The sequence below is a fragment of the Ammospiza caudacuta genome, chromosome 19, assembly GCF_027887145.1.
Source record: "Ammospiza caudacuta isolate bAmmCau1 chromosome 19, bAmmCau1.pri, whole genome shotgun sequence".
NCBI lineage: Eukaryota > Metazoa > Chordata > Aves > Passeriformes > Passerellidae > Ammospiza > Ammospiza caudacuta.
The window spans coordinates 7,030,197-7,049,678 of record NC_080611.1 but is presented as its reverse complement, the minus strand read 5'-3'; the positions used below and the strand labels follow the sequence as shown (position 1 = coordinate 7,049,678).

The 19,482-nt window shown below is 47.8% G+C and overlaps 1 protein-coding gene across 1 annotated transcript in view; it reads right to left on the bottom strand.

The window, feature by feature from the left end:
* Window positions 1-19,482, bottom strand: part of DNAH9 (dynein axonemal heavy chain 9) — a 147,339-nt gene that overhangs the window by 103,366 nt on the left and 24,491 nt on the right. The window contains exons 21-33 of the mRNA XM_058817530.1: window positions 16,750-16,916; window positions 15,059-15,929; window positions 14,316-14,446; window positions 13,113-13,239; window positions 10,452-10,604; window positions 8,667-8,792; window positions 7,566-7,805; window positions 6,484-6,644; window positions 5,747-5,903; window positions 4,461-4,565; window positions 2,551-2,708; window positions 2,090-2,228; window positions 600-887 (exon numbers count right to left, since the gene is read on the bottom strand). Coding sequence (XP_058673513.1) covers window positions 600-887; window positions 2,090-2,228; window positions 2,551-2,708; window positions 4,461-4,565; window positions 5,747-5,903; window positions 6,484-6,644; window positions 7,566-7,805; window positions 8,667-8,792; window positions 10,452-10,604; window positions 13,113-13,239; window positions 14,316-14,446; window positions 15,059-15,929; window positions 16,750-16,916 — 2,823 coding nt within the window. The remainder of the gene's footprint in view (window positions 1-599; window positions 888-2,089; window positions 2,229-2,550; window positions 2,709-4,460; window positions 4,566-5,746; window positions 5,904-6,483; window positions 6,645-7,565; window positions 7,806-8,666; window positions 8,793-10,451; window positions 10,605-13,112; window positions 13,240-14,315; window positions 14,447-15,058; window positions 15,930-16,749; window positions 16,917-19,482) is intronic.

Genomic DNA, 19,482 nt, shown 5'->3' with positions numbered 1-19,482 from the left:
CGATGATATTTTATGAAAAATCCCTTGTCAGGATTTTTTCTCCTGGGAAGCTGGGAAGCTTCAGCTTCTCCATGTTTTGCTGCTTTAGAATGTGATTTGGAGAATTGTTTACCCAGCATGTGAATTGCTTTTACTTAATGATGAATCCCAGTCCAGCTGTATCGGACTCTCTGGTCAGTCATAGGTTTTTATTATTCATTATTGTCTAGCCTTCTGATGTATCCCTTCTCTTTCTTTAGTATAGTTATAGAATAGAATAGAATAGGTATAATATATTATAAAATATATATAATATAAAATTTATGATAATATAATAAAATATCTAATATGAAAACATCTAATATATATCATATATATACTACATGATATGTAATATATAATATATATTATATATTATATATTATATAATATATAATATATATTATATATTATATTATATAATATATATTATATAACATATATAATATATAATATGTTTACTATAATATCATAAAATAATAAATCAGCCTTCTGAGAACAAGGAGTCAAATCCTCATCTCTCACCTCCTCCTGGGGACCATCACACCACCCCAACAGAGCAGAAAACCCCTTGCCCTTACTTTGAGCACAAAGTTGTCCTCGGGCTGCAGCCGCAGCTCCAGTACAGCCTCCTTCACCACGGCTTCGAAATCCAGGTCGCGCTTCCGAGGCACATCCAGGGCAGGGAACAGGTCCCCAATCAGCCCCATGAACACTGGGACATCGTCTGTCACGATTTTGGGGATGTTGAAGTCACGGAGGGAGCGCATCAGGACCTGCTCCTCGGGCCGCTCGGGGTCTGCACGCTTCAGGGAGCCTGCCACCACCAGCACTGACTTGATGGCCCTCAGACCCCAGTCATAGTGGTCCTTTGTGAGGGGGAGAAAGAAAGAAATAAAAACAGGGGTGAGTTTATGCCCAGGCAGGGGTAAAAACCAGCAGTCCCAGCTGCCAGAGCAGTCAGCAATGGAAATGCAACCAAATTCGTTATTTGTGTCGTGGTCAGAGACCTCCACCAGCCTGAGTCTCTAATTCACAAGGTGAGCTTTCCACCAGGGAGAGCACTAAGGAGCCAAATAATTCAGCTGTTCATGCCATCACATGGGCTCAGAGCTGGCACTAAGTCAGCAGTAGGACTTGCACTCTGGAGACTTAAGGAATTTTTTCCCCCTAAACCCTAAAAACTGGCCTTTGTGCAAGTTAAACAAGGCCTGCCAGAGCCCTGGCTCTGCAGGAGCTACTGAGGTGAAAGGCTTGTTAGTCCATTCTGAGACAGCCAAATTTCTCCATCACCAGGTTACCAGGGACATTTGGTCCTGGGGACAGTCCACCAAGCAGGGGCAGGGAGGACACTGCTGGAAAGGAATCCTCAAGGAATCCAACAAGTAAATCCTTCTATCTATGCTCCATTGAGACCCTGCAGAGCACAGCCCAACAGCTTGACTGCTTTGTGTGGGTGGTCAAAGCTCCCACAGGGCCTCCAGCTTCACAGCACAAAGTTTCTGTGACAAGGCAGAAACCCACCCAGCTCATGTTGGCACAGGCAAGATCAGGTTTTCCATCTGGAATCCTGATTCAACTCACCCCAGCTTTGATCTATGCAGACAATGCCAAGTTAAAATCTGATTAACCAGGGTTTTGCAGTGGAGGTGACCTTACATGGTCAACACTTGACATGACAGAGAAGTATTGAGTTGGACTAAGAGAGGAACAGTCATCATGAACCCCTTGCAGGAAGGAGAATCAATAGGAACTAAGAGAAAAAGCAAAGGGTCACTGAATACTGCCCCAATCATGGTGGCGTTTGAGGCTTTTGAAAAATCTCTCCAATTCAAAAACTAGTGAGGTTAATGCAGTTGGTCAAATGCTTCTGTCCCTGAAGATCCTCCAGGAGAGCAGTTTGCAAATGTCATTGTAGAGTGTCACATCCCTGATTTTGGGCATCCAGAGCATAATGTCACATTTCTGATTTTGGAGGATCTATAGCAGAGTGTCACATCCCTGATTTTGGGGATTCGGAACAGTGTCACATCCCTGATTTTGAGGATCCAGAGCTCATCAGAGGGCTCACCTGCTTGGACAGGAGCTCCTTGCAGAGTTGGTAGAGTGTGATGAATTTCCTGGCCAAGGCCCGGGCCTGGAGGAAGCCCTCAGCCACCAACATAATCTCACAGATCAGCTCAAAGTCTGGCACAACCATGGCACAGGGCCTAGGGAGACAGGCAGGAAAGGATTGCAGAGCAGGCATTGACTACAGAGCTTGAAGGCCGTGGATTTGTAGCTTTATCTTCCAGGTCCTCTCCAGTGAGCCACTGGAGACTCTCCCAGTCTGCCCACAGTGCCTTTCCCATGGCACAGGACAGAGTCCTTTGTCCTCCCTGCATTCCCTCATCCAGGCTTGGTGCACAAGGCTGAAACCATCTGTGAATCCCCAATGCCAGTGAATTTCCCAACAAAATGAAGTCTGGATGTTCCAAAAGACAATTTCTGCCAGTTTTATCACACAGGTCGCAAAACCTGACCTCAACTCACCTGAAGAGAGCTTTTAAATTCTCAGGTAGCTCGGTTCGTCCTGCATAGCCAGGGTTCATGGTGATGAAAATCCCAACTGAGGGGACTAAGTTAATGTCTTCTCCGAGAAAATTGAAGGATTTCTTCTTCTCCCGGATGGCATCCTGCACACTCTTCACCTGGGGACCAGGGCAGTGCTCAGTGTTGGTGTTCAGCTATGAAAACCCTCAGACAGCCCTGCTGCCCTCCCTGCTCTTGGCCCATGATGAGTGGGGATTATTACTGCTCTGGTCTGGGTTTTTGCTGACCACATAAAGCTTTCTGCACTGTTTGGGGTAAATCTGTGTGTCTCCCATCACAATCCAACTCTGACAAAGCAGAAAATGGCTGAAGAGACTGGACAGTCAAACTGAAAGAGTTCCAAGAGTTTGCTTCATAAGACACTTGGCTGGTCTTTTCTACCTGTCTGATTGCAGCTTTGTTCTTCTCATCCCCCACTTTCCAAAGAGCTCCATTACAGCCAGACCACCTTCCATTCCCATGGAGTGAGTCACAGAATCCCAGAATGACCAGATTGGAAGAGACCTTTCAGATTGAGTCCAACCCAGCCCCAGCACCTCAGCTAAACCCTGGCACCCAGGGCCACATCCAATATTTTGTTAAGCAAACCCAGGGATGGTGGCTCCCCCACCTCCCCAGGCAGATCATTCCAGTACTTTATCACTCTTTCTGTAAAAAACTGTTGCTATAGGACACAAAATGATATCGTGGACACGCAGCTCTCCAAGGTAAAAAAGAGCACTTTTAATTTCTGACTCCAACATTTATAGTTTTCCAAAAGTGACAATGGATTGGAGGGTGACAGTGCCACCTCTCCAATGACACTGGACAAACCAACAATCCATCAAATTTCTCCTCCTCCATAAAAGAATGCAAAACAATAAGTTATTAACATAAAGTGCACGAGAATGTTCATTACAAGAATATAAACATCAGAAGGCTTAGAAAAATCTTAAAAATCAGGGCAACAAAAAAGTGTTTTCCTAAACAGCTAACACAGCCAGGCCACCCTACTGCCCACCTTCCATTCCACCACCTCACTGCCCACCTCCCATTCCGAGTCCATTACAGCCAAACCTTCCTTCCCCACTTCCCAAGGGAGCAGCTCCTAACACCACTTCATCAGGGAGGAATCTATCTCTGCCCTAAACTCACCCGTTTGCCACCTTAAAGCAAAGCAATTAAGGGAGTTTCTCAGCGTAAGGACCCACATCGACAGGAGCTGCATGACTAAGGCAGCCAATTAACCATCACCATGGTTACTCTCTAATAGCAGCAGAGGCGATGATGGAGTGACAGCCCTGCTCGCTCAGACACCACGCTCCAGCCAGGAGCCAGGGAATCATTAGCAGCTGAGTCATATCTGGGCTTCTTTTGTTCAGCTTCCCCTTTTATTTTAAGATCCTCAAAGGCGTTTTTCAATGACAACTTTAAGCTAGAACCTGATGGAAGGGAAGTGGAGAGGGAAGGACATGCAAATACCTGTACCTGCCTGGGATTTCTCTGGGACATCAGAGGAGGTTCAATGATGAGACAAAGAGGGATGAAAGTGAGGAGTTCGTGGAGGGGTTCAGAACAATTCCTTTGACCAAGACATTTACAGAAGTGTAGAAACTTCTGGTCTGTAGACCTTAATTTCTGCAATGCCAAGCCCCAAAGTGGGTCTAGGATGAATTCAGCACCTCAGTCAAACACTGGGATCCCAAAACCTGCACTCACAGCTGACACTGGTGACCAGAAGAACTTTGAAATTTTAGCAACTCAATTTTCAGCACTGAAGTTCCCCAGGACTCAAATCATCTGTTCTGGCCCTGTGGGAGGGAGGGAAGGAAGTCTCGCTTGTATTTATCCACAAGCTTTTCTCCACTTACCTGTACAGCAACCACAGAAAGGACTTCAACTGAGATCCTGTTAAATTCATCAAAACAGCCCCAGGCTCCTGTCTGGGAAAGGCCTTTATAAATATTCCCACAAGACTGAAAAGAAAAAAAAAATAAAATTACAAGAGTGAAATCACAAACAGAATCTACTCCAGCAAAAAATAGATTTCATTTCCCTGCCTGTTTATTTATAGCAATTTACAGTCTATTGTGGGTATTTAGAAAGTCCAGGAGAGCAGCAGGCACAACTCAATTATGATATTTATGGCTCTGCACAGTTTGCTACTTGATTTGCTAATTGCCCTCTCTAGACAACTCTGCACTCTGGTTCCATCCAAAGGTCACTTGGGCTGAGTTACTGATGGCCCCACATCCATGAGAGACCTCAGCTGGATAAAATATGGTCCAAGGCCACCAAAGCCAGTGCCCCTGGAGAGCACAGGGATTAGCACCATGACCAGCAGAGGATCCTGTGGAACCAGGAGAGCTCTGTCCCCACACCTGGGACAGGTGTCCTGTGGGTCTGGAGAGAGCGAAAGGATCAGCACAGCCTCTGTCTCCACTGAACAGGCCAGAATTTGTGAAGAATTTCATGTGGAACCTAACTCCAGAAGGGAAGAGAAAGGTGGAGCAGGGCAGAAAGCACAGTTCAGTTCTGCTCCTCAAGAACTTTGTGCAAGTCTCAGAGACAAAAAGAAGGAGGAGCATGAAAAGCTGCTCAGCAGGAAGGGCGGCAGCAGGGATGAGAGGAGAGTGGATGGATCAGAGCAAGCCCAGCTGGATAACTCCCACTCTGCAGGTTCCAGGGGCCCCGAGCAGCCCCAGTTTGGGGAGAGCAGCACTGTGGTGTTGTGAGGTTTTTACGGTGAGGTGAGATGAGAATTTGACTTTATGTTTTCAGAAGGTTGGTTTATTATTTTATGATAATATTATATTATACTATACTATATTATACTATGATATTATATACTATATTATATACTATAATATATTATACTATAATATAAATTATATTCTAAAACTATCCTAAAGATAGAGAAAGGATATATCAGAAGGCTAGAAAGGAATGAATAATAAAAACCTGTGACTGACTCAGAGAGTCTGACACAGCTGGCTGTGATTTTTTATCCAAACACGTAAATTATTTTTAACTAATAGCCAATTTCCAGACCACATTCCAGAAGTGCAAAACATAGAGAAGCTGAGGCTTCTTATCTTCCCAGGAGAAAAAATCCTGATGAAGGGATTTCTCAGAAAGTTTTAGGGTAACACAGCACCTTGTAGTCCATCTGCTCGGAGCAGTTGAACACGTAGACCATGATGCCCAGGGCACGGCCCAGGTCCTTGGTGGTCTCTGTCTTGCCAGTGCCAGCAGGGCCTGCAGGAGCCCCACTCATGGTCAGGTGCAGGGACTGGGTCAGGGTGATGTAACACCTGCACAGGATGAGGGAAAAGGGGAAAGAGACTGAGCTGGTCAGAGGAATGGCAGATTTGTCTTTACAAACAAGCTTTACAACAATAAAGCTTATCTCTAACTAAAATCTTAGCTCCTCTAAAATCCCTAAATTCCTTAATGTCTCATTGTGGTGGTGTTCACAGGGGGTCTCATGATGAGGGAAGAGATGAGAATCTTGACTCCATGTTTCAGAAGGCTGATTTATTATTTTATTATATATATTATATGAAAAGAAAATTCTATATTGAAACTATACTAAAAGAATAGAAGAAAGGATTTCATCAGAAGGCTTGAAAGGAATAGAAAGGAATGATAATAAAATCTTGTGACTGACCAGAGAGTCCAAGACAGCTGGACTGTGATTGGCCATTAATTAAAAACAACCACATGAGACCAATCAAAGATGCACCTGTTGCATTCCACAGCAGCAGATAATCATTGATTACATTTCACTTCTGAGGCCTCTCAGGAGAAAAAATCCTAATGAAAGGATTTTTTATAAAATGTGTCCATGACATCTCATAACCACCACCTGAGGTGGCACCACCAGGGCCTCACCTGTCGGTCAGGGGGGTGATGACCAGCCGGGGGGTGTTACCCAGGTACTCATAGCAGTAGAGGAACTGAGCATCACAGATGTTGACCCAGCAGTGCCGCTCCTCGTCCGACCAGCGGTGCCGCAGCTGCGCCAGCCACATGAAGGCCTGGCCATTGTCCACCTGCAGAGGGACACCAGGGAGGCCAGGGGTGGTGCCTTCAGGTCTGGCTTTCGTGTTTTTCAGATTCTGTGCTGCCCAGGTGTGTAGCTCTGAGCTTTGTGTTAAGTGTTAGTAGGTTTTCTTTACAAGGTAGGTTGACACAAATAATCCTTTTCCAGCTTGGGACCAAGGAAAATCAATACAAGCTTCAGGCCCAAAATGCATAAACAATGCGGAACTGAGAGAGCAAACAAGGAGGATGGGACTTCATGACCTGGAGCTGTAATAGGACAATTAACCCCAATATGGAAATGGACCCAAACTTAAAAAGTGTGAAAACTCATGACTGGGATCCATCTTGGGTGTAGCCATGGCTGAGCTCTGGTACTGCCCAAGGTGTATCCTCTAAGGGCCTCTCAATAAATCCCTGCTTTATTCTTTTAGCTCTATCCAGTCTCTGTCCCAGGTCAGCCTCTCTAGGCATCAGTTCTGGCACCCCAGATGGGACAGAAGGCATCTGGAAAACCCCTGGAGCAGAGGAACACCCACCTCCTGCCCCCTACTCCTGCCAGCACTGCCAGGGGAGCCCAGAAGGTATCAGAGCCAAAGGCCAGGCTGGACAGGGCTTGGAGCACTCTGAGACGGCAGAAGGTGTCACTGCTCATGGCAGGGGTTGGAATGAGAAGAGCTTTAAGGCCCCTTCCAACCCAAACCATTCTGGGAGTATGTGATGGCAGGCACTGTGGGAGTGGTGGACAAATCCCAAGGGATTCCCTGTGGGCCCACACCAGAGCAAGAAAGCTACAGAAAAGAAAAATCCAAATGCTTTTTCTTATGGCCCTGCTGAGGCAGGCAGTGCCCCCAGTGCCTGTCCCTGGTCTGTCCCTCCACGATCTCCCCCTCAAAGCCCAGCATGGCTCACACTGAGCTGGGAGCACCAACCTTCTGTGCTATCATCTTGGCCACCACGTCCCGCGCGTGCACGTCGATGGTGCAGATGGTCATGATCTTCTGCCTGTCACCCCTGGAGAGCTGCCCCAGCAGCATGGTCACCAGCACGTTCAGCTGGGACACCTGCTTCTTGTGGTACTCCTTCATGGCCTTCTCGTAGCCTTCCTTCATCCTGGAGAAGGCCATGCCCACCTCAGCTGTCCACCAGATCTGGGCGCAGCAGAGAGCCACCTGAGGAAACAGAGTGGCTCAACAGCAAGGCAACACCAGGCTTTTCTTACCTCTGAGAGGGTCTGGGCCACGGGGAGGTCAGGGATGAGGCATCTCCGATGTGAAATGAAGTTTTGCTGTACAGTATCACAGCAGGAAGGAGAGCAGGGATCCATTTTACATCCATTGAAATTGAAATTCCCATCAGTGACAGACACAATTAGCAGCTGCTTTTTCAGTAAATGAGCCCCTTTCTCATGTCTGAACACATGGGAGACTGCCAGAGGGGCTCCTTCTTCTAGTCAGGCCCCATCAATTTGTTCTCTCACCCCACTGAGGGGTAGGGACCTGCTGTGACCCAGAGCTCAGCCTGGGCACCCATCAAGAGATGGCTAGGAGAAAGGAGAACTGACTTGATACCTTAGCTTTTAGGTTTTTCTGTTCTTCGGTGTGCAGCTTTAGTTTTATATTAAGTCTTACTGGGATCTTATCACAGGGTGGTGGAGACAAAGCAATCACATTCTAGCTGGAGACTCAAGGACAATCTCTTCAAACTTCAGGCCCAAAGCATAAAGAATGCAAGAAGAAGAGGGTGGGAAAGCAAGCAAGGAGGATGAAGCTATTAATTGGGCAGTTAAGTCCTATATGGAAATGGACTAAGATTTATAAAAATGTGAGATCTCATGACTGAGCCCTCTTTTGCTTCCATCTTGGAACCATCTAGGTGCTGCCAGGGTGTGGCCTTTGAAGGCCCCTCAATAAATCTCCACTTTATTCCTCTTAACTCCTCAAGGAACCACACCCTTCCTCTGTTCCCTGGACAGAACCACTCCCATCCACAGCCCAGACCCCTCTGGAAGCAGAGAAGAGCAGGGGCAGTACCTGGGCAGGGTGGTCAAAGAGCCACTGCTCCCTGGGCTTGTCCTCGTAGGCCGCCACAGCTGCGCACATCCCGTCCCTCACTGTGGCCCTCATGGCATCCAGCAGGCGACCCAGCCACACCTCCACCTGCAGAAGGGGTTAAATCCCACAACAGGCCTTCTTCTCACTGCTGGGTGATGAGGAATGATTCCAGAACACGCCTGCCATCCTTCAGCAATGAGGGGGACAAGCAGCTCAGCTCTCCAGACAAACAAGCCCCAGGCCTCCTCCAGACTGGAGGACTCAGCCATTTCTGCACCCATCCCATCCCTCACCGTGGCCCTCATGGTGTCCAGCAGGTGACCCAGCCACACCTCCACCTGCAGAAGGGGTTAAATCCCAGAATACTCCTGCTTCTCACCCCTGGGTGACGAGGGATGATCCCAGAACACTCCTGCTTCTCATCCCTGGGTGATAAGGGATGATCCCAAGAACATGCCTGCCATCCCTCATCCCATCCCTCAGCAATGAGGGGGACAAGCAGCTCAACTCTCCAGCCAAACAAGCCCCAGGCCTCCTCCAGACTGAGGACTCAGCCATTTCTGCTCCTGCAAGATCAGCATCTCCTCACAGAGAGGTTTTTTGTGGAAATCCAGCCGGAGGAGGAATCACACTGAACTCCACTGAGGACTGAGGAGCAATTGAGCTCAGCGTGTTCCAGCTCCAAGCCATGGCAGAGTCACCTGTGGGACTGGAGCACAATCTGCCAGCAGCAAGAGAATGCTGGGAACACAATTCCTGCTGAATTTAGTGTTTCACAATTCCTGCTGAATTTAATATTTAGTATTTCAGAGAGGAGAGTTGAAATGCCAAGTGCCATCACCGGGGAGCTCAGAGCTGGTATTACTTACTTTAGCTTCCTTTAACAGTCCATGGAGGAAAGTGCAGCTACAGGGACAGAAAAGCTGAGCAGTAATTTGATTCTTAAATTTTGTACTTTAACTCATCCCATGAAATAAGATTTGGAAAACAGGGGAAAAACCCTTTTATTTCCAAAGGTATACAGGCAGAAATACCTTGGAATAATTTAATCTGTTTTCAGTCTGCATCCCCTCCCAACAGGTAAGAGTAACCTTCAGAACATCTCTCAGGAATTAAAATTAAAAAGCCCAGTAAAGAATAGGCCACAGCCCTTCCTCACCCCATGGGCTGTAAGGACCCATCCAGAGCAGGACTAGAGCTGTGGTGTAAGCAAGGATTAAGTTCCACACCAGCTCTTCCAGCTTTTCCAATGGAGGCAGTGCAGTGGAACTCTACAAGACCTTGACTGTTACTGTCATATTTTCTGAAAATTTTCTTCACCAGGGATTTTTCTTCTCCTGGGAAGCTGAGAAGCCACAGAGAAAAATGAAAGCAATAATTATCTGATTTGCTTCTCCTGTGTTTTGCTGCTTTGGAATGTGGTTGGAGATCGTTTAAAAACATGTGAATTGTTTTTACTTAATGATCAATGATGGTCCAGCTGTGTCAGGAATCTAGAAAGTCCAAAGTTTTTTATTGTTGTCTGGTTAAGCTTTCTGTAAGTATCCTTTCTCTATTCTTTAGTATAGTTTTAATATAGTATTGTTTTATAGAATATGATATCATAAAATAATAAATTAACCTTCTAAAAACAGAGTCAAATTCATCTTTTCTTCCCACGATGGGGGACCCCAAAAATACCACACTGGGCCAGGGATGCCCACCCAAGGGGGGTGGGAGCAGGTTCCACCAGGCAGCTTGAACAGACAAGGTCTCCCCTCTCACCTGCCCACTGCAGTCACAGGGTTCACTGAACTGGACATATTCCTCCTCTCTGCTGTACATTCCCACGCCCGCCTTGGTTGTCTTCTCCTCAGAGTCCACCTGGAATTTCAGCCTGGCCAAGTTGTCAAAGAGTTTTGAAAGGTGACGCTGCACCTGCCAAAGGGATTGTGTAAATGAAGTGAGGGGGATAGAACACAGAATCACAGAATAATGAGGTTGGAAGAGACCTCTAAGACCATCGAGTTCAACCCAGCCCTAACACTCAACTAGACCATAGCACCAAGTGCCATGTCCAGTCTTTTTTTAAACACACCCAGAGATGGTGATTCCACCACCTCCCTGGGAAGATCATTCCAGTACTTTATCATTCTTTTGTTGAAAAATTTCCTCCTAATATCCAACCTGTCCCTTCCCTGCCGTAGCTGGAGACTGTGTCCTCTGGTTCTGTCAGAGACCGACCCCACCTGTCCACAACCTCCCTTCAGAAGGTGTAGAGAACAATGAGGTCAGCCCTGAGCCTCCTCTTCTCCAGGCTAAACAACCCCAGCTCCTTCAAATGTTCCTCACAGGGTGTGTGTTCCCAGCCCCTCACCAGCCTCGTTGCCTCCTCTGGATGTGCTCAAGCATCTCAACATCCTTCCCAAACTGAGGGGCCAGAGCTGGACACAGCACTCAAGATCAAGGACCAGGACAGGCAGAGCAGAGAGCAGCAGAGGTGTGACATCCACAGTCCTGCTCACAAAGAATAACCTGGACATCTTGGCAGCACCACATCTTCTCACTCATGGCCAGGATGCTGCCAACAGGAGCCTCTTGCTGTCCTTCTCAGGAGCTGGATTTGATGAGCCTGTTGGGTTCCCTGCAGCTCAGGTTGTCCTATAATCCATCCTATGGCTTGTTTGCCCAGCTCTCACTCCCTGTCCCACAGAGGATTCCAGCCCCTCCTCAGGAGCTGTCCCACAGGTGCCCAAATCAGTTTCTTACCTGGCCGAACCCCAGGAGGTGCCAAGTGGATTGAGAAGCAATGGACACTCAGCTTCCCCACCAGGACAAGCACACATCCTTTCAACTCTTACACAAACCATGGAGTCCTGGTTTTCCCCTGCAAGTGGGCAGGCTCAGCGACCCCCACTGTGCTCTCCCAGCCCCTGGCCACTCTAGCAGAGCCTTGGCTGTGCTCCAGCACTCCATACAGCTCTGCCACCAGAGCCCAGAATGCACCTGAACCTGCACCAGCTCAATACCCAGTTCAAGTGGATAATATCATTGTCTATTTAATCCTCCTTTAGGAATTATCAGGCTTTGAAACTACAGTGGAAAGGCTGAGAGCGTATCCGTGTATGATCCTGTCTGACATTTACTTTGATTTTACTGCAAATAGTTTTGAATAACAGAAAGCACCAGGAATTTCTCCTTACTCCGTGGAGCATTTCAGCACAGCAGCTTTTCTCTGCTTCCTGTGTTCTCTTTCTCTCTCTCCATTTTAAGCATCAATCAGCTGTGTATTTATGACACTCTGTGGGCTGAAATCACCCAGCAGCAGCAAACACATCCAAGCTGAGTGAAAGGTTAGTGGCAACAAGAGCATTTCCAAGCCTGCCCCATTCACATCCTCACACAAACGCTGAAAAGGAGGAAAAGCTTAAGGAGGCTGAGGTTGCTCACTGCTAAAAGGTGGAATAAGGAATTGATTCCTTACCCAACAGGCTCTATTTGCTGTGAACACTTTGATCTGGTTCACACACCAACCTCAGGATTATTGATGCCTCCCAAAGCAGGCTGGGCAGGGCCTTGCCAGGCTAAGGGGCTGGCAATGCCCAGGTTCCCTGACAGCAGCTCCACATGAAACAGCACCTGCAGGACTGAATCTTGTGAACTCTGCCCACGGGGGACAGGGGGTTCTGATCCCTGGGAATGGGGGCAAGGGGACTGGGAAGCCATTTCTTACAACAGGAGGGTCACTGCCAGCTCCTCCTTGGGATGATCCAGGAATCCTGCCGAGCCAGGAGGAGGAATGGTGTGTTTAGGGGGATGAATGGTGTGTTTGGGGGATTTGGGAGGAGGAATGGTGTGTTTGGGGGGATTCCCCACACCTGGCATTCAGGGCCCATCCTAGAAACCCAGTGCAGGGTCAGACACCACCTGTCCACAGGCAGTGCACACCTCCTGCAGGCTGGACTCATCCCTGCCCTGCCATCAGGACACCCCAAAGGCTTTGCAGGGGGAAGGAAAAGGCACTTTCTGGAAATTGTCTCTTCAGCCTAAAAAACCAACCCTCTACAAGCCACCAGTGCTCAGCCCTCCCACACTGGAATGCCCAGCCTGGGGCTCTTTGCTTGGTGCCATCCCAGGCTAGGATCTAAGGTCAGCACCAAGTTTTGGATGAGATCATTTTCCTGCAATCTCACTGTATCCCAGCAGGAGCAAAGCCCTGTTTTATGGCACAAAGGCCACAGAGGGGCTCTCTGAACCTGCCACAAGCATTCCCAAGATCAGATCAGACAACAGCCAGGGCAGGGCTGCCTGTCAGTGATGGCAGGTAGAGATGGAGTTGTTAATCCACACAGGGTGGGAGAAAATCCCTCCAGAAAGGACACTGAGGAGAGTCCCAGGACAACAGCTCTCACTGTGACACCCCTGAAAATGCAGCACAAGCCTTACCAGCTGTGGGTTGGTGCCATTGGAAAGAATATCCAGTAAATCTGCAGAAGAAATGAAGTAAAATCTGGGAAAAGCCAACCTTTTCATGTCCAAATATTCAGCCAAAGCCTTCTCACACAGAGACAACCTGGGGAGACAAAGCAGAGCCCAGGACAGGTGGGTGAATACCCTGCCATGCTTCGTGCTGCCCTTCTCAGGCAGGTTCTGCCCACCACGGGGAAATGGCAGGCACGAGCTGAGCCTGCAGGCTGCTCCTTCCCCCAGCCCTGAGCAGACCCACAAAGCACAGGGGAACTCACAGCTCACTCTACTCCAGGGCCAAACACCCAGGAGTCAGGGCAGCCTGATGAAACAGCAGAAGCACAAGTGGAAGAAGAGGTTGGAAAGGTTTGCAGTCTGACCCCACTGCTTTAGACAAGCTCGTAGCTGCCACAGGTGGTGGCATCCACTGGGATGAACATTTCCAGAACTGCTTTTATTCTAATGAGCCACATTTTAAAGTCTGATTCCAACCAACTCAGCTTTTTGTGTTTGCAAAGCATGAAAGGAAAGTTGTTTGCTCCGATCTAAAATGAATCTTGCAGTGTTCACATGCTAAACTGCTGCTGAGCTTACAAAGTTCCTAAATAACATTCTCTGTGAGGAACATTGGCCTTGTTCGATTGAAAATAAAATCAAATCCTTATTTGAAATGGAGAGCTGCTACTGCCACAACAGCTTAGCATGGACTCTGAAGTGGGTTTCAGGCAGATTCATATGTTAAGTGAGAAGTGTCTCCATCCCAGGGCACTCAGGTCTGTCTCAGGGAGCTGTGTGATGCCTCAAGGGTACACAGGGATAATTTTGTAAATTAAATGGGCTTAGCTCTGCTTTGTTTGATCACAAAATCACAGAATGGTTTGTGTTGGAAAGGAGCTCAAAGCCCAACCTGTCCCAGGCTGCTCCCAGCCCTGTCCAACCTGGCCTTGGGCACTGCCAGGGATCCAGGGGCAGCCCCAGCTGCTCTGGGTAACCTGTGCCAGGGCCTGCCCATCCTGCCAGGGTGATGGGTCACAAATGCAGAAACTTGAGAAAGATCAGAAAAGCTGGGGATTTGTGACTGCAGAGGAAGCAGAGCCTCAGAAAAAGCCTCAGAGCACAGGTTCAGCTTTTCATGGCTGATTCCAGCCTCTGACAAAACCCTGGGACTGATGCTCTACCTACCTACTCTGGATGTCCTCCAGCTGCTGGGACAGACCTGCTTTATTGGTGGCTTCAACCACATTTGGGGTTTTCTGAACTTCATTGGCCAGTTCTTTAAAATCCACATCGATGCCTTCAAAACGTTTGGAGTCCTACAAAGGGACACAAAGGACACAGCAATGTTCTCTTGGTGTTCTGAGAGATCCCAGCCTCTGAGAGCAGTGAAAGGCTTGCTCCAGCTCAGCATGGCTGTGAGCCTGGAATTACACTGGGAGCTGGGCTGGAGGCACCTGAGGAGTTCCCCAGAGGAGCAGCAGGAGAAAAGCTGCTCTCCCCCAGCACCAGAGTGGATGGAAAGAAAGGGAAAGCTGCCAAAGCTGCCTGGGCCAGCTCTGTTTGATGATTTGCAGTGTCTGAGCAATGATCTCAGTCCTCTCCCCTCTGAAGGAAGAGGAAACATGCCTACAGCTCTGAAGGAAGGCAGCAGCTCTCACTCAGCACCCAAGAACTGTGTTTGCCAGCGCCCAGGAACTCTGTGATTGCCATGCAGTTCTACAGGGGAGAAGATCAGCCCCTCAGCACAGCTCAAGCACAAAAGCATCCTTGGGGGAACAATCAGAGCACTGAGGGAGCCTCCAGAGGAACAAGGCAGCCGGAGAACAGCCCTGCTTTGGGGGATTCGGCACTACAGATAACCCCATTTAATAATGGAGCCTCTTCTTCAACATTTCCCAAGCAGGAATTTGGGATTTGGGGGCTCATACCTGGGGCAGCTGTGCCCTGATGTCTTCTGAGCCTATGAAAATGCTCTCCAGGTGAGACCACGTGCGCTGCACCTCGAACCAGAGGGAGATGACGGAGTCAGCAGTGGAGAGCTTCCTCTGCCAGGCAGACACCTCCTCCAGGAAGAAGGCAATGTACTTGGAGGACATCAAATTCTGCAGCTGCACCTGGTTGTCTTCTAGAGTTTCAACAAGCTCCTCATCTGACTTCAGCAAGGGGGTGTGGGTGCGAGGGTGAGGCTCATACTGGAACTCCCTGCAGCTCCAGGTCACCCTCAGCTCCTTCAGCACCTTCTCCATGCTCATTTCTCTCACTGCTTTGTCCACAATGCCGTGGACCTCCCCCTCAAATTCATGCAGGTTGAGCTTGAGGAGGTCGGCCAGGGTGGTGTCCGAGTCCATCACAAACCTGACGCCCGTCACCTGCATCAGCTGGTTCCAGTGCCTCTCCCTGATGGCAGGATTTTGAAGTTCTGCCACAGCCTTGAGGGCTGTCAGCATGTTCTTCACCTTGCTTTCCAGCCCGCTGAAAGCATCCCATGCCCTCATTTCCTTGTCCAAATTCCGAATCTCTCTTGCAAACTTCTTGCACTCCAGGTCCATGTTCTCCACGTTAATGTCCACCCATCTGGTGGTCTGCCAGTCTTCAAGGCTGGTGTTCACCAGGGAGATCATGTCCCAGAGCTCTTTGAGCAGACACAGCTCCTTCCTGCACTGCTTCAGCTGTTTATACTCCGGCACCATGACTTCAAACAGACCAGCTGATTCATAAATCGAGGTCATGGCTGACTCCATCTGTTTAATCTCCATGTGCTTTGCATCCAGCAGTTGATAAGGTTTTTCGGTGTCAAACCTAGAAATAAACATTTATGCTTCATAAGTGACACTGTAACAACTTCTAAAGGACCAATAAAACAGACAGAGCCTCTGAGAGCCACAGGAGAGATGAAAGGTCTCTACTACACCCTGATGGCTGAGCCACATGGCACTGCTGACACCACCCAAACCCAACCTCTTCCCAGGCACTGCAGGCACAGCAGGGAGGAGAGCTGTGCATCACCAGGACATGCAGGTGATGCCTTAAGATTTCAGCACCTGTGCCTTTGATTTTAGCCCATGGAAACAATTACCAACTTTGTGTGTAGAGTTACAAGCCACAAGAGTTTGAATAGAATGATAATGAATTTATCACCAGGTGAAAATGTAGAATTTTAAAGTTTTTAAAATGGGAGTTCAGGAGGCAAGATGGAGGAATCTAGACGTGTCCAGTCTTTCTCATTCTTCTTCTTGTCCTCTATCTTCTGCTGTGATAGTAGCACTTTTAGATTAAAGACAAACTGTCTAACATAAGTGATAAGTATTTAAAAATTATTATAAATAAAGTACATGTAGTTTTTAAAAAGATAACGCCACCCTGAGGGCTCTCAGTGTGCCTCAACCTGACCAGCTGAACAAATCTCTGCAGATCCAAAAAGCGTGTATTAAATAAGAGAAAATAAACAACCTTGAAAACCAAAGCCAAAGAACCCTGACTTCTCCTTTGAGTGCAGGGCTGGGAAAAAAAAACCTTTACACCTCAAAAGCCATTCCAACAACAGCAAACCTGAGACAGGCTAAACAACCCCAGCTCCTTCAAATGTTCCTGAGGCTGGTTGGTGCTGGGAGAGCTGTACCTGAAGGGAGCCTCCCTGACGAAGCGCTCGCGGAGCCGCTGCTGCTGGGCATCAAAGGCGGCGCAGCTCTGGCGCAGCGCGGTCACCTCGGCAGCCTGCAGAGGGGCCACCTGCTGCTTCACGGCCACAGCCAGCTTCTTCACCTGGCCCCACTTCTCTGGCAGCTCCTGTGGGCACAGCGGCACTGCTGGGTCACCCTGACACACGGGGGTTAGTGCTGACCCCATGATGTAGAAGGTGTAATTAGCACTGTGTGATTAGCAGTGACTCCATGACGCAAAAAGCTGAACTGTGGTGGTGTTTGAAGGTCCCCAGGATGAGAGATGAGAATCTTGACCCCATGTTTTAGAAGACTGCTATTATATTTTATATTATATTTTATTATACTATATTATACTATAGTATATGTTATACTATGTATTGTATTGTAGTGTAGTGTAGATGCTATACTATGTTATATTATATTATACTATATTATACTGTACTATATTATATGTTATGCTATGTTATGCTATATGTTATAAATGCTATACTAAAACTATACTAAAGTAAGAGAAAGGAGACACCATAAGGATAGAAAAGAATGAATAATAAAATCTCATGACAGACTCAGAGTCTGACACAGCTGGCCGTGATTGGCCATTAATTTAAAACACTTCACATCTGGATAAACAATTCTCCAAATCACATTCCTAAGGAGCAAAACATGGGGAAACTGAAGCTTCCCAGCTTCCTAGGAGAAGAAATCCTGGCAAAAGGATTTTTCATAAAATATGTCAGTGACACTGAACCATTGCTTTATTCTTCTATATTATATTCTTACTCTATTCTTAAGAAACCCATAACCGCCCTTCTAGCCTGCCTGATAGAGCTTTGACCTCATTGGTCAACCTCTAAATGTGGTATTCACATTTTCTGAAAAACCTCTTTGCTCAGGACTTTTCTCCTGGGAAACCGAGAAGCTTCAGAAAAAAGGAAAACAATTATGATCTTATTTGTTTCTCTTGTGTTTTGCTCATCTAGAATGTGGTTAGGGATTGTTTACTCACAAGTAATTGTTTCATTAGATTCTGGTCAATGAGTGAAAACAACTCACACCAATCAGGGCCAAGCTGTGTCAGGACTCTTTCTAGAGTCACAAATTTTCATTATTATCTTTTTAGCATCGTGTAAGTATCCTTTCTGTATACTTTAGTGTAGTTTAGTATAGTATTCTTTAATATAATATAGTATCATAAAATAATAAATTAACCTTCTAAAAACATAAAATCAAATACATCATTCCTCCCTCCCACAAAAATCTCAACAAATACAATACACCACCACCCTTTGGTAAACAAATCTCCATAACACATTCCACATTTGCCTAGCAACAGGTGCAGCAAGTGCAGATAAGATTTGTTTTAATTCTTTCTCTGAGCTTTCGCACAGCTTTCCCCAGGGAAAATGCCTGGGAAGATTTGTGTTTGCTCTCTGTGGCCAGAGAGCTGCTGCCACACTGCTGGGAGGCAGGAGGGGCTCTGCAGGGTGGGATCTGCTCCTGGATAACCATGGAATGGAAAAAGCCACTGATCCCATGGCTGAAACTGCAAGGGAGAGAGGTTGGGATGGCCCAAGTTATGCCTGGGGGAGTTTAGATTGGATATGAGGAAAAACATTCACAGGAAGGGTTGTAAAGCATCAGAAGAGGTTTCCCAGGGCAGGGTGGAGTCACCATCCCTGGAAGTATTCAAAATCCTGTGGATGTGGCACCTGGGGATGTGGTTTACTGGTGATCACAGTTGTGGTGCTGGGTGGATGGTGAGATTTTATCATCTTAAAGGTGTTTCCCAACCTTGACAATTCCATGATTGCCAAGGGCTCTGCTGTCCCCAGGTCCCCTCCTCTTCATGGGCTGTGCAAGCCCACAGGAAAGATTCTAGGTTTCTCTCCATCCCAGCTCACAGTCTTGAGGAGATTAATGGAAACCCACCATGGAAAGAAGGGAAGGAGCTGCAGGCAGCTCTGAGAGGGCAGAGATGGCCAGGGCAGGGCCAGCCCCTCCTGACGGGTCTCATACTGGCATTTTTCACCACAGTCTCAGCAGAAATCACCATCCATGACCACTCACAGAGCTGCCCCCTTCTCTTCCTCCCAAGCAGCAGCTCCAGCCCATCCATCTCCAGGGAGGGAGAGGAGCCTGGAGGAGCTTCTGGAGAAGCTTTTCCCCCTCCACACAGGAGGGAATGAATCATTCACACACAAGTGTTGCTGCCACTCGCCAGAAAGAACAATTCTTTGGAGAGAGAGTACCTGCATCTGGGTGGCTGCTCCTGCTCCACACCCTCATTTCTTCTATCAGCAAAGTAAATCAGGTATTTTGGAAGTATTTGCACAAGCAGGGACACACCAGCAGCTCCCAGGCAGGACGGTTTAGTGGAGCTGGGCTCCCCCACAGGACTGGGCTTCATGGTGGATGAAGACAGCTAGCAGGGCTTGTCTCTGTCCCCCAACACTCACCATCTCTTACAACCTTCTCATGGTCCCCTTTGCAGAACAGAAAGGAAGTCCCAAAGAACTGACTCATAAGAGCCAGATGTGGAAAGATGCCAAAATATTTTCATAACCTGCTCCCAGGGCTATCCTCTGGGTAAAGCAGATCTGGTGGTCTCGACCCAGAGGAGAACTGAAGTCCTGTGGGAAGGCAGCTCCTCTGCCAACATTATCCTCCCCATCTCCATAGCTGCCAAGAAC